The sequence below is a fragment of the Temnothorax curvispinosus genome, unplaced genomic scaffold, assembly GCF_003070985.1.
Source record: "Temnothorax curvispinosus isolate PA1 unplaced genomic scaffold, ASM307098v1 QBEX01009183.1, whole genome shotgun sequence".
Classification (NCBI taxonomy): domain Eukaryota; kingdom Metazoa; phylum Arthropoda; class Insecta; order Hymenoptera; family Formicidae; genus Temnothorax; species Temnothorax curvispinosus.
Window position 1 is genome coordinate 77,039 of NW_020218963.1, and position 14,303 is coordinate 91,341.

The 14,303-nt window shown below is 41.8% G+C and overlaps 4 protein-coding genes across 4 annotated transcripts; 2 read left to right on the plus strand and 2 right to left on the minus strand.

Annotated features, from left to right (window-relative positions):
- The first annotated feature begins 747 nt into the window (after nucleotides 1–747).
- LOC112458753 (dnaJ homolog subfamily C member 28) lies at nucleotides 748–2,393 on the plus strand. Its single transcript, XM_025022529.1, has 5 exons — nucleotides 748–984; nucleotides 1,074–1,205; nucleotides 1,276–1,365; nucleotides 1,442–1,792; nucleotides 1,878–2,393. The coding sequence occupies exons 1-5, from the start codon at nucleotides 856–858 to the stop codon at nucleotides 2,280–2,282; spliced, it is 1,107 nt and encodes a 368-aa protein (XP_024878297.1). The 5' UTR covers nucleotides 748–855; the 3' UTR covers nucleotides 2,283–2,393.
- On the minus strand, nucleotides 2,358–7,160 carry LOC112458747 (trifunctional purine biosynthetic protein adenosine-3). The gene is made up of 17 exons (XM_025022524.1): nucleotides 6,973–7,160; nucleotides 6,761–6,841; nucleotides 6,587–6,676; nucleotides 6,264–6,511; nucleotides 6,004–6,203; nucleotides 5,720–5,914; nucleotides 5,510–5,640; nucleotides 5,196–5,406; nucleotides 4,993–5,128; nucleotides 4,699–4,921; nucleotides 4,437–4,631; nucleotides 4,011–4,266; nucleotides 3,729–3,932; nucleotides 3,469–3,612; nucleotides 3,114–3,382; nucleotides 2,758–3,015; nucleotides 2,358–2,619 (listed from the first exon to the last, which is right to left on the minus strand). The coding sequence occupies exons 2-17, from the start codon at nucleotides 6,839–6,841 to the stop codon at nucleotides 2,437–2,439; spliced, it is 3,024 nt and encodes a 1,007-aa protein (XP_024878292.1). The 5' UTR covers nucleotides 6,973–7,160; the 3' UTR covers nucleotides 2,358–2,436.
- Nucleotides 7,161–7,334: 174 nt separating this feature from the next.
- On the plus strand, nucleotides 7,335–10,787 carry LOC112458755 (succinate dehydrogenase [ubiquinone] iron-sulfur subunit-like). The gene is made up of 5 exons (XM_025022531.1): nucleotides 7,335–8,434; nucleotides 8,892–9,142; nucleotides 9,472–9,769; nucleotides 9,848–9,970; nucleotides 10,231–10,787. Exons 1-5 carry the CDS (start codon nucleotides 8,267–8,269, stop codon nucleotides 10,360–10,362), a joined length of 972 nt encoding a protein of 323 aa, XP_024878299.1. The 5' UTR covers nucleotides 7,335–8,266; the 3' UTR covers nucleotides 10,363–10,787.
- LOC112458750 (ovarian-specific serine/threonine-protein kinase Lok-like) lies at nucleotides 10,385–14,029 on the minus strand. Its single transcript, XM_025022525.1, has 8 exons — nucleotides 13,849–14,029; nucleotides 13,454–13,741; nucleotides 13,041–13,316; nucleotides 12,536–12,792; nucleotides 12,254–12,457; nucleotides 12,001–12,174; nucleotides 11,473–11,625; nucleotides 10,385–11,393 (listed from the first exon to the last, which is right to left on the minus strand). Exons 1-8 carry the CDS (start codon nucleotides 14,012–14,014, stop codon nucleotides 11,205–11,207), a joined length of 1,707 nt encoding a protein of 568 aa, XP_024878293.1. The 5' UTR covers nucleotides 14,015–14,029; the 3' UTR covers nucleotides 10,385–11,204.
- Nucleotides 14,030–14,303: the final 274 nt, after the last annotated feature.

A 14,303-nucleotide genomic window follows, 5' to 3' on the forward strand; every position in this document is an offset into this window, starting at 1 on the left:
GACCACGCAGAACGGAACGCGCGAATCGCACGCGCCAGCAGCTACTTTCTGCGTGGTCTAGAGACGTAAACGCAAACGTAGATGCACGCGCCACGCGCTAGCTAATGCTAGGTCTACAATGCGAGTCGTAAAGTCGTGAGTCGTAAGAATTGACCAATCACAGTCGATTATTCTTCTCAAATTCGATTGTGATTGGTCAATTCTTACGACTCACGACTTTACGACTCGCATTGTAGTCTTAGCATAAGACTCCATAGGAAACGCCGTGCGGCAGAGTGCGTTGACCAATCACAAATTTTGATTTTGCCGCAGGCGACTTGCGGCAGCCTTCTGATTGGTCAACGCACTCTACCGCACGACGTTTCCGCGTCTTATGGGCCGGTCTCACAGTCTCCGATTAACGTGATTCTCCCTAGATTCTCCGATTAAACTCACTCTTCGTCTCTTTCTAGGGGGATAGTTAGAAAGAAATGCAGAGTGAGTTTAATCGGAGAATCACGTTAATCGGAGACTGTGAGGCCGGCCCTATGGAGTCTTAGCATTAGCATATCAATGGCCGCGTTCAGCAGACCAAGCTGCTGAGTAGCAGTCGAACGTGATTGGCTCTTACTTTTAGAACCAACCAATCAACGCAGAGTGTTGATAAGACGAACTCAACAGTTGTGTCTGCTGAACGCGGCCATTATGCGTTGCGTGGTTGGTTCTAAAAGTAAGAACCACGCATGTTCGACCGCTGAGGGCGCTGAGCGGTACGGAAACTGCAACGTGACACGTGACATTGTTGACATTTTAACGCTAAATCGGCTAAATCAGAAAATAATAATTAACTGTGTTTATGTCACTCATCATGCGATCATGCTGTCCCTGAATCGGCTGTTTTCCAAGCCGGGTACTTGTCTGGCGCACGTGTCATCTGCCGAATCGATCATACTCAAGAGGTTTGAGCATCGTTTTAATGCCAGGCAATCCAGGCATGCTGCAAAGGTATAATATTATATTATGAATATTATAATTCACACTGATCTCTAATATATGTAATTTCATGTTGAAATAATTTCAATCGTATTTGATAGAAGTTGTACGAAACGCTGGGCGTAGCGGAGAGTTGCGAGGACGAGACCCTGAGATTGGCGTTTGTTCAACTTGCGAAACGGTTTCATCCGGATAGCGGAGCGCCAGAAGCCGATGCTGTTAGATTTTCCGAGGTAACGCCTCGTTCCTTGAGATAAAGAAATGAAGTGAGTCTGCTTCTCATTGTGCGATTGTTCAAAGTAGATTGAACGTGCCTACAGAGAGATTCGAAGAATCAGGAATGCTCAGAGAGACGTGGAGGCATCGTTGGAGGCGCAAGAGTTTGATATCAAGGTAGCTATACTCTACTCTCGACAAGGTAGCTATGTCGCATCTTCCATTTCAATACCGCGCGTGTCTTTATTTGCAGCACACTGCGCCACAGCATCGTCATTACTTGATTTTCGACGTTGGAATCGGTACGCCAAGCAAGAGGCAAAAATTGCACACGATACAAAGGGCGCAGAAAGCAGTTGACAACGTGATGGAGCACAGACTGAAGAAACTGCAGGCTGAAGAGCGCAACACGTTAATCGGCATGGATAAGCAGAAGGCCAAGGATATCAAAACCCGTTATGGCATGGATCGTTTGGTGGAGGACTTGATTCAAGAGGCGATGAACAAGGGTGAATTCAGCGATTTACCTGGAATGGGAAAGCCACTCAAGTCCATAAGCGCTACAAATCCCTACGTCGATTTTGTCACCCATAAACTGAATCAGGTATACAGAAGCATGAGATATTAATTTCAACTTCTTCAAAACGTCTTTAAAATAATTAACTCATTTATGTTGGTCGCACGTGCAGATATTGATAGACAATGGATTTACTCCCGAATGGATACAGCTGTCGAAGGAAATCAGGGAAGAGACTGAGGAATTGAAAAAGAAGTTGTCGCAAGCACGCAATGACGTAAGCGAGCTCCCGTTAACTCCAAAAGATGAATCGATATGGAACGATAAATTAGAAAAATTCAAGACTACAACCAAGCAGATAAATATTAAAATTGATAAATATAATTTGCTAGTTCCTATACTCCAAAAACAAATGCTCCATATTAGATTGGACGAGCTTGCCGAGAAGGCATTATCAGTACCGCCTTCTAAAAATATAAAAAAATATGCGGACACTAGTCACCAAGGTTCAAACGAGAGCATATCTCAGGACTTGTATAATTTCATAAGCAACTTGTTTAGCAGAAAAATTACTTAGAGGATAAGCGGAAAAGATGTGATATAGATATAGGAAACTTGATTGTACATAAATATAAATAATGAGATGAAGATGTAACAGTATAAAAAAATACAACTTTTATTTTATAAACCTGGTGTGTGTATATATGTACAATAACATGTGATCTCTCTAATTAACTCCAATGAAGAGTGCCATCTTCTTTCAATTTTATACGACCAGTCGCCAAATGTTTTAACGCACGAGGATAAGCTAGATGTTCCGCTGTCTTCACACGCTCTTGCAAGATTTTCTCAGTATCGTCTGGGAACACGGGCACCGCTTCTTGCTCAACGATAGCTCCCGAATCTATGTCGACCTACGTGATAACACAGGAACAAGATTGAATTCAAGAAGATGATTTACATTAATATAATCGAACAGAGATGCTACAGAGCTGTCTTCTTATTTAGTCCGATTAAACTAAAGAAAAATTCAATCTTTGTGGTAATCATACCTCTACAAAGTGAACGGTGCAACCCGACACACGCACACGCGCTGCTAAAACGTCCTTGTGTGCATTTGCACCCTTGAAAGATGGCAGCAATGAGGGATGTATGTTCAACAAAGCTCCTTTCCAGTGCTTTACAAATTGTTCCGAAAGAATTCGCATAAAGCCAGCGAGACATACTATTTCTACTCCTGCAGCATGAAGTTCCACATTCATGGCTGCGTCGAAAGACTCGCGGCTTGGATAATCAGTGTGCTTAATTACCTATGACGTGAACAAATACGACGTATAGAAAGAATATAAACTTACGTTTACATTTTTATTTTGTAGCTATATGTAACTCGCATCAACGTATTACGTACCACTGTCTTAATGCCAGCTCTCTCAGCACGTTTCAATCCTTCAACGCCAGACTTATTGGAAATCACCAAGACGATTTCCGCTCCAATATGCTCAGACGGATCTTGAGTAGCATTAATTAGCGCGTGGAGATTCGTGCCGCTACCCGATATCAGAACGCCTACTCTCTTAAGAGGCTTGCTCAGTGTTGCAACCAAGCTGGGAACATACTGTTTCATCTGCAGCTCGAGAACTTTTTCAAAGTTCTCTACGTGCACTCTAGCCGGGCCAACTACATTAATGTTTATGTAAATTAATACGAATATATAATTTGATGTACGTAGTTCTATTAATTATATTCATAGCATGAATACGTACAACATGTATACACGCTTCCAATAACCACAGGATTTTCATCTTTTAGCTTAGCTAAAATTTGAACCTTATATTTCTCGGGGCATATCAAGACCGCACCAATCCCGCAGTTAAATGTCCTTAACATCTCATGTGTACTAATTCCGCCTGTGCAAAATAAAGATATTATTCGTATCGATTTATAAAAATGTTATATAAAATTATTTTATATATTTGCACGTTTTAGAAACAGAGAAGATATGTAAACATGATAATATACTCACCACTTGCTGCTAACCAGCCAAAGATTGGTAAAATATTCCATTTTTTCGCGTCTAACGTAACACCCAAGTGTTTCGTTAAGATTCTAGGAATATTTTCAATAAGACCTCCGCCGGTGATGTGCGCAAATCCCTTCACCATGTTGGTTCGCAAGGCAGGAATAACGCTTTTTACATAAATCCTTGTTGGCTCCAACAGTTCTTCGCCTGTTACATTATGTTTTCATATGATCCATTTCATCATAATATTATTAAAAGCAGTTCATTTTAAGAAATATTTCATACCGATCGTTCGATTGCTCTTTGAGAAAGGTGCGACGTCCGAATATTTCTTATCTGCGATTTTCAAAACTTTTCGCACCAAGCTAAAGCCATTGCTGTGCAGACCGCTCGATGGAAGACCGATTACCACGTCACCCTCTTCAATGTTATTCACATGTGGCAGCAAACTGCCCTTTTCGACCGCGCCCACTGCAAAACCTGCCAAATCGTATTCTCCCTCAGGATACATGTCTGGCATCTCAGCCGTTTCTCCGCCTATCTGAAAATTGAAATATATATCTCGAATAAATAACGAAAATATTCCGTGGAGACAGATACTTATCATATCTCTCTCTCTCTCTCTCTCTCTCTCTCTCTCTCTCTCTCTCTCTCTTGCTTATATACGTCTTTCAAAAATATTCTCAAGTTACATAATGAACATCGTGTTACCAAGGTACATCCTGCCTGCTTGCAACCTTCGGTAATCCCATTTACAACTTTTGTAGCTACTTCAACGTCAAGTTTGCCGCAGGCGAAATAATCAAGGAAAAACAACGGCTCCGCATTGTGCGCGAGGACGTCGTTCACACACATGGCTACCAAGTCTATGCCCACCGTATCGTGCTTCTTGCATTCACGTGCTATCTAAGAAAAGAACGTGTTGCTCGTAAACAAATTGATTCTAACACGTTCCTTCGAATTTGACATTCACCTTCAATTTAGTACCAACACCATCGGTGCCCGACACAAGGATAGGATCGTTGTAACCTGCAGCTTTTAAATCAAAGAGGCCACCAAATCCGCCTATGGCGCCTAAAGCGCCAGCGCGTCTTGTGGAACAAGTAGCTGGCTTAATAGCAAATACGAAATCATTGCCGGCGTTGATATTCACACCACTACTTTCATACGTTAACTGTCCTTTCTGCAAAATAGATCTAAAACATTTGATTATTAATCTCGTGAAAAATATTAATCTATTGATTTGTAATTAAATCAATCGTTACACCTGGCGATTCCTTTATGCGCGATGTCCGTTCTAAATTGCTTCCCATCGAACGATATATGCTGAGCAGCTTGAGTAGCTCTAGCCGCTGCCATTGCCAAGGTTGGTGCTATACTGACGGTGATAAGAACTCTTCCGCCTATAAAAAATGTCGTTGTAATTATCTAGGCATTCGTTTAGATAGCCTTTACTATGCCGTTATTTACCGTTGGTTACTACGTCGCCTTCTGATGAAACAGCCGTGCCGCTATGAAAGACAAAGTGGTCCTGCTTACGCGACACTTTGTCAATGCCTGTTATAACTTGACCCTTGGACGAGGACGTCGGATAGTTGCGAGATGCTAAAATCACACCCACGGCGGATACGTTTTCGCGCCAGGAAACAAGAGACGAGTTTAAAGTTCCATCGCAGCAAGCCTGTAATTTATATATCAAGCACATTAGATACATACCGATAAAATAAATTTTTTGATATTGTATTCTATATGAATATGTGAGATTTAACAAACTGAACGTGTACCGTCATAATTGTAAACAGATCCGATTTTAACAACGGCAACACTACTTCTGTCTCAGGATCTCCGAATCTGCAGTTAAATTCCAACACTTTGGGACCATCTTCAGTCAGCATTAAACCGGCATATAGTACACCTGCAATATTGATTTCATGTAAATAATATTGATATGCGCTCGCATACTTTTTAACATCCGTCAATAAAAGATTACAAACCGACAAACGGGATGTTCTCCTTTCTAAGTCCATCGACAGCTCTTTGGAGAACTGTTACCGTCACTTGTTCATATTCCGTTTCACTTAACAGTGGACATGGACAATACGCTCCCATTCCTCCCGTATTTGGACCTAAATCTCCATTGTAAATTCTCTTGTGATCTTGTGCAGGCATCATGGGCACAACAGTCTTGCCTAAATGTCAACAGAATTTCAAGCAACCGTCACGTTCTTTTTTCATTAAAAATTCGGATTGCGGATAGCATAAGCGTAGCCTTGTTTACCATCTGTAAATGCAAGTACAGACACTTCTTCGCCCTCCAAGAGTTCCTCGACAACTATAGTCTCACCAGCAACTCCAAATTTCTTATCGTTTAACATTTCGTCTATCGCGTGGCAAGCTTCCTGCTGGTCTTTTGCCACCACCACACCTTTACCGGCCGCCAAGCCTGAGGCTTTCACCACAAGCGCCTTAAACGGAGCACTGTGACAAAAGGGAGCATTAAAGTTTTCATATTATTTTCCTCGACAAAAGACTCCTTACCTTTTAACAAAGTTCTTCGCATCCGCAGTGGAGGTAAAGCCTTGCCACTTTGCGGTAGGAATATAATTTCTGTCCATAAATTGCTTCGCCCAATCTTTATTAGCTTCAATCTGGGCTGCTTCCTTCTCTGGTCCGAAACACTTGACTCCCACATTTTTCAGATCGTCTGCCACGCCCTGAGCCAGAGGGTCCTCTGGTCCAATCACTACTAAATCAATGTTGTTGTCCTTGCTCCATTTGGCAACCTCCTATAGAAAAGAACGAGATGTAATCAATATCACACGACTGATGAAAAAGTTATTACAGAGTGACATTACGTATACCTTAGTATTCTTGACGTTTAATTCAACTACGTGCACTTTATCCACATCTTTGATGCCAGTATTCCCAGGGGCGACCAAGATCTCTTTCACCTACATCAAACAGAATGTACGCTGTACTAATTTCTGTCTCTGTCTAATAAAAGCTATCCATCCTCGTAATCCTTTTTAACTTACACTTGGCGACTGAGACAATTTCCAACAAATGGCATGCTCCCTGCCACCGCTGCCAATTACCAGGACTGTGCTCTGGGTCATCTGCAAGTTAACAATGTGCTTTGTCGAAACGGCGATGATCACGTGAAATACATTTAATTATTGAAATATCGACGACACTCGTGATTTCTAAATTTAATAATTTCAGACTAAAATCCTTCCCAGTCATTCACCTTACACCAACTTGTAAGCTCCGCAAACCCTCGATTTGCTGTTAATTAAACGTAAGTAAACGTTGTTTACAGTTGCCGGTGAGTTTCCCGAATAATGCGTTGTTCGGACTTTGGACCTGCGAACGAAACGTGGGATGCCAGATGCCACAGGTGGTCTGCGCGAGTCGTTCTCGGCGCAACACGACGACGACTGATGACGACTGACGACCCGCCAATCGCGCTATACGCAACGACAGCCCGGCGCCCGGCGCTCGATCTCTCGCTCTCTGCGTGTCTCTGCGGGAGTTAATTTGTAATAACTCGCATATCGTTCGCGCGATGACCCGACAACCTTTCGACAGGCGATTTAAACGATCTCGGGAGGAGATCGCTGGATCTCACGTTTACATCATTATTACGTTGTAACAAACATCTACAGGAAAAAAAAAAGACCAAAACGCACGCGTTTCTTATTTAACGATTCTAACGCTTGCACAATTTTCTTTCCTTTACGCTATCGCTATTTCTTTAATTTCAACTCGCCTGATGGATATTTAATAATCTCTAGATGCTGGTTATTCGAGAGAATTGAGAGAATAATAACTTTGATACGTTATTCCATAAGTTGGGCAGAACAGATGTGATAATCGCGTTGCGATGCAACAAGTCCGTATAAATGTTCGTCAACAAAATTATTTCAAGATTATTTGGCGGCCGTAAGGTCACCGCGCACACGTCACTCTTATCGCTATTGTTGTAACTTGTTTGCATTACGAAAAATAACGTAACGCACGTTTCATCGATCCAAACTCTACCCCGTTCGATTGAAAATAACTTTGCGGCGACCGCGGTCGACCTCCAAGAAGGATTTCAACATGTTCAATGAATAATCGCCGAATTAAAGAATACATTTTATGTGTAGAATACATTGTACACATCTATTATACTTGTAGAATACATGCGCATATTTATAAAATTTATATATATTAAACTATTCACAAAAATTCAAAGCGCATGGAACGTAAAATGATTAAATAAACTCTACGCTGAATTTCGCTGCAAATTCTATATCGTCTAAAGCAGGCTTTATTAAAAGACGTCTCGAATTGATGGCATTAATCGCCGCGGGTTGTCCGCGTGAAGTTGGTCCGCTCGATGATATTTTGTTCGCGTGATGACGTTTAACGAATCCGAGTCCGAGATAGACTCGACGAGACGTAATGATCGGAATAGCGCGACGTGACATCACGAAGACACTGTCCTCGAGACAATATTGTGCGGTAGCAACGGCAGGTCACTCGACAGGGGGTGGGTCATGTACGCTGCTGTGAGCGGAAGCGCATCCACGAGCTTCTGGTCGCGTGGACTCGCGCGCATTCGCGGGTCGAGATTGTCGACGTCGGCCAAGAAGACTCCGACTGGGCTGGACAAGGTGGTGGCGGCGGAGGTCGCGGCTATTGCGGCGTGTAAAGCGCCTCTGAAAGTTAGTCACCCCACACTCGAGATAAAGCATAAAGATCTCTCTATCGCGCAGGAAAACGCAAAGATGCTCTTCTCTGTGCGATACGCCGAGTTCCTAGAACACCAACATGCTATGCATCTTTTTGCTAAACGCTGTATTTTAGCGAGTGGCAGCCTCAGTTTAAAATGCCTAGAGATTAGTTTTATGCAGCCGCATAACGTTATACTTTCTGTATATAAAATAAAATGTTATAAAATCAGACGTTGAGAAGAAAAAAAAATGGAGAGACAAGTACAACCAATTTTGCTACAAGAAACAAATCTTTAGATATATTGAATTGTCGATCAAGTTCTTTTGCACTCAACATATTGCAGTATGATGTTTTCGAACTTTAGGAAAGAATTAGAAAACCTAAATCACATATAATACATGTACATACACTTAGACGCGGCTGTTGATTAGGATTAATCTTTCACAGGAAGCAAAGGTTGTGCCGAGGCTACAAATTGTACGTGTGTACCGATGGAATCCGGAAACGCCGCAAGTAAAGCCGTACATGCAGCAGTTCAGCGTGGATCTGAACAAGTGCGGCACGATGGTGCTGGACGTGTTAACGTTCATCAAGGCGCAGCACGACCCGACGTTATCCTTCCGGAGGTCCTGTCGCGAGGGGATCTGCGGGTGTTGCGCGATGAACATTGACGGCGTGAACACTCTGGCCTGCATAACGTAACTCGTCGTTCTATCGTATGATTCCTGGTGTCAAATCAGGCACGAGGAATATAGAGACTTGTCGGACGTTGGTCCTTGGAAAACTTTGATATTCAATCTTTGGTAGCTTGATCCGGGATTTTGAATATCTGGGTTACTGGTAGTATTTCGAATGCTTGGGATACTTTGGATGCTTGGAGGTCTGGAATTTGAAATAATCCCGTTAATTTTATATTCGGGTTTAATTGTTTTCCCAGCCTTCTCCATCGGGATAAGACGCTTACTTCCAAGATAAATTTTATTTTAAATCGCGTAAAACATTGCCCGAAATTGCCTAAAATCTTCAGAAAAGCAAAAGAATCTCCGCAGCCGCTGGTTATCTATCCTTTACCGCACGCGTACGTGATTCGAGACTTAATACCGGACATGGAGCAGTTCCTGGGACAATTCCAGAAAATCGATCCGTATCTAAAGCGACCGGGTGAGGACGACTTCCTCGGTATGCGGCAAATTTTGCAAAGCCCAAGGGACAGAAGCAAGCTCGACGGCTTGTACGAGTGCATAATGTGCGCATGTTGCACATATTCATGCCCTCCTTACTGGTGGCTCGGCGACAAGTACTTGGGTCCTGCGGTACTATTGCAGGTAACGACGCGACATTTCTACGACAAACATAACAAAGGTTCATTATTCATGTACGTGTCCATTCGCTTACATCACTAGGCATACAGGTGGGTGATAGATTCGCGGGACATGGCGCATAAAGAGAGGCTGGCAAAGTTACGGGACTTGTATTCGGTTTATCGATGCCATACAATCTTCAATTGCACCAAGACATGTCCAAAGGTGAGTCTTTTACGACATTCTTCACTCGCCTGCGATACAAAAAAAATCTTGGGGTCGGTTGTTTCAACCTGTTGACAAACTAATAGTTAAATCATATATATATATCTTTGTTTATCCTTAACATTAGACAAAGATGGACATGATTTAACCATTAGTTAGCTTATCAGTAGGTTGGAACAACCGGCCCTTAATCCCCCTTAAAAGAGATAAAATGTCCAGATTTTAATCTTACTCGTCGCACGGTGTTATATATCCAATAGGGTTTAAATCCGGGAAAAGCAATAGCGCAACTAAAACGTTTGCTTGCCGGGCTTGCCAAGAAGGAAAAACCAGACCTCGACACAGCACTTCCGAATCCCTGCTACGGCGAAGAGCACGGCAGAAAGGAATAACAAAAAGAGTAGGACAATACAGTTCGCGAGACATTCACCTTTATTGTATAGTGTCCACCACTCTGAATAAAGACCTTTGTATACGTGAACGCTAGGGCGATTTTGTTAGCGTGTAACGGATGATGGACTCGCAACAATAATTAAATGTACAAGATAAATCAAGCCTACATTTTCTACACGTACATTTCGCATTAAACATAAGGCAGTCTTAATCTCTTTTTATTAACATTGCTATCCTTGAAACATCTTAAATTTTCTAATAAAAAATTCTAAATCATAACGTAGCACTTTTTATCGGTCAACACGTGCTGTAATACGCGCGTTTCTTATTTTATGTACTCTTGTCGTTTAATTAAATCACAATATATACGTACAATACTTTGACTGTACTCGTCAAATTAAGCCATGTCAAAAAAAAAAAAAAAGAATATATCGCGCCAAGTATTTCATCACACAGCAATAATCTTACTATTTGTTTCATGTTTTCTTAATGTCTGAATTAATAAAAAAAATATATATTCAATTGCAATTGTAATTAAACGGAATGTATGTTATTATAAATGCTTACCTTATATTGTACTATATTATGTTGTACTATTACATCATTTATATGGCAAGACTGATTTTACTTATTATAAAGGTTTCCGATATTTGAATATGTATCAAATCTATTGAAAGACCGTTTTCCGTATGAAAACTTTTCTAATAAGTAGGTAATAAGTAGGTAACACATCCAATGTATCACATTGTAAGCAATGAGATGCCAGATCTCGTTCAGAGGACACTAGGTTTCCTCTCATCTTACTCGCGAAATGATTCTCCTTTACCCTGCACCTTTTCTTTCAAACCATAAGCCGCGGACGTTTGTGACAGACATTCGAAGGTGGCACATTCTCGTCGTTGTCCATGTTATTGCCCGTTAGCAATCTATTCACTTCTGTTTGCATCCGCACGTCTCGTAACCACGAACTTAGCAAGATCTTGGGCACTGTTATACGTTCCCTCGGATTCACCGTCATCATACGTTTAATCTAGAACAAGGAGTTAATCTCCGTTAACAAGTGCAAAGCCACAATCATAGCTGATAAATACAGGCGTTATTACACACACCAGGTTTGTAGCATCTTGTGATACATGTTGAAAGAGCGAACGTGGAAATTCATACCGTCCACCTATAATCTGCTCCACTAAAGTGGCATTTTGAAAAGGGACCCTGCCGCTCAAACAGACGTACAATATCACTCCCAAACTCCATACGTCAACCTGAAAGAATACCAATAATATGGAGCAAGGTTCTTTTATATGTTTTTACAATTATTTCTCGGGGTACTGGATAGCTGCTCAGTGTGGAAGAACAGTAGTCTATAAAGCAAAAGATCCAGGTTCAATTTCTACATCCTACAGCCCCGTGTATTCAAGTAAAATTATTTTATCAAAGATTAAAAAACATTTTTAAAAACAAAGCAAACACTTGTTAAAAAAGATTAAACAAAATTTGCCGGTTCTGTAAAGACCATTCGTATTCTGCATTGGATCCTTATCTATCACATCCTAGATAAGCTAGTGCTGCGATTTTAAGGAAATTTGAAACTTGGCAATCAAGAATTATATTTCTCCGTAGACCATGTAAATACACACTTGACTTGTATAAGAACTGCGTCCATTGGTTGTCAAAATCTCGGGGGCAACGTACATGGGAGTCCCGCAGAATGTTTTCATCATTGTGTGGGCATCTACAAACTTGGACATGCCGAAATCTGATACCTTGACTAAAGGCTTATCCGACGTGTCCTTTAGCAGTATATTCTCTGGCTGTTGAGAATTTATCCATTAAATAATAACAATATAATATAATCATATGAAACATTCAGCTAATGGTTCTAACGTGTACCTTCAAGTCTCTGTGGGTAATACCCTCTTTGTGCAAATAGTGGACCGCGAGTACAACTTGATAGAATATCAGTTTTGCACAAGATTCGGACAGTTTATCTTCATTTTTTATTCTATCTAACAACTCGCCACCTTCCATTAACTCGAGAATAATGTACATGGCTGCGGGCGTATCGTGAATATCCTCCAAATGAATTATACAGGGCTGAAACAAAAATCCGAAACTTTCGTGGTATTCAAATTAGAAGAGCGACATGAGAGATGCTCGAAACTTTAAACTTACATGTTTCAGCTTCTTTAATATTTCAACCTCGTTTCTAATGTTGGCCGGATTATTGAGAATGTTTCCAGTCCCAGTGCTAAAATAATTTTTCTGTATAATTTTCATGGCAAACATTCCGGAACCATCCTTGTTAAACAGCAGCCTCACTTCGCCACAGGCTCCTGCTCCCAGTTTACGGCCGATCACGTACGTCTGCTTCAGTTCTGGTGGCAACTCACAACCGTTCTCGTGTACATTCGTACTCATAAACGTATAAACTGTAATTTAAATGATTAATTTCTATTATATCTACACGATTCGATTATATCAGTAATTTATATCGAGGTTTGATGGGTTTGATACAAGATGCAGGTACACTGTCTGTCAACGATTCCTTTCCTGAGATAAGGGCGGGGGGGGGGGGAACATAGAAGCGTCGAGACACCATTGGTTACTTCTGTTATAAAGTCACCAAACTTTTGTGTTTTCACAGGAAAAAAAACACGTTGACGGGCAGTGTATGTACCTGTGAAGAAATTCTTGACCAAGGCAATCTCGGAATTATTTCCAATGATGACGCGGTTTCCACGACCGACCAGGTTCTGGTCGACAAAAGTCCCATTGTAGCTCTCATCTTCGAGAAACACGACCGTCTCATTCGTGTCTCCAATACGCTCCCTGTATATGCGGAAATGTGTCTTGCTCATAACATTCAGCCATTTCTTAGGCAACTCTTTTTCAGTCAGGCAAATGTTGCAGCTCAAGGAGCGTCCCACTGTATAACTAATGTCCCTTATCATATCTGAATCAAGTTGGACAAACACAAGTAAAATTATAAATTATTTCTAAAAAAACATATTTTCACACACACACACACACACACACACACAGAGACTTCAGACATATTTCAAGCGCGGTGCGAAAGGCGAAAATCCTTACCCAGACTTGGCAGAGCTGCATAAAGAGCGCACAGCCTTCCCCAGACGACCGGTTGCGTTGGCTGCTGGCTCGACACACCCTGCGACTGTGTCAGAGCATCCGCGTTCTGGGTGTCGGGCAGACTAGCGGGGATAGGTTCCTGCGACGCCATTTCCACTTGGCCGACTTTGCCGTGAGGTTGTGAGGTACTTGATAAAACTTGACCGAAGAGCGTTTCGAGAGCCACGCGGACGCGAGAACGGCTAACCCATCCCTGCCAAATCCGATCTGCAGTCTGCAGTCTGCAGTCTGCAGTGAAAGATCACGCGCCCGAAGATCGCGATGATCGTTCGTTGAAGGAAATCTCGCAAACGATTTTATATCGGATGAAAGATGAAACGCCTGGTGTAACGTACCCCGAAAATTCCTGAGCAGGCAGCACGACACCGGCCGGAGGCACTTTTCACGTAAACAATGGATCGTATACCGGAAACCGGAAGCATGCCACACGCCACCGGCCACGGCTCTCGCGCGCGCGCTTTGATCCACGTCGATAAACAAGCGCGTAGTATTACCGATCATGATACATCGCGCGACCTTCATTACCGACACGTGTAATAATTTTTTATAATACAACATTTTTTATATTAAATCTTGTATAAAAAGATAATTCCAAGTTTTATTGGTTGAGTTCGTCGTACTCCTTCAATATAGCTTTTTGACACGTAGATTTTTCAAGTCTCCCCTCTCTCTCTCTCTCTATCAATCATCGTCAACTTTTAATTATACATTTGATAAAAATTAGATTGCTCGAAAGTGGTCAATGTTACTGTCACCACGTTCACTCTGTAAAACTACACGAGACTATATA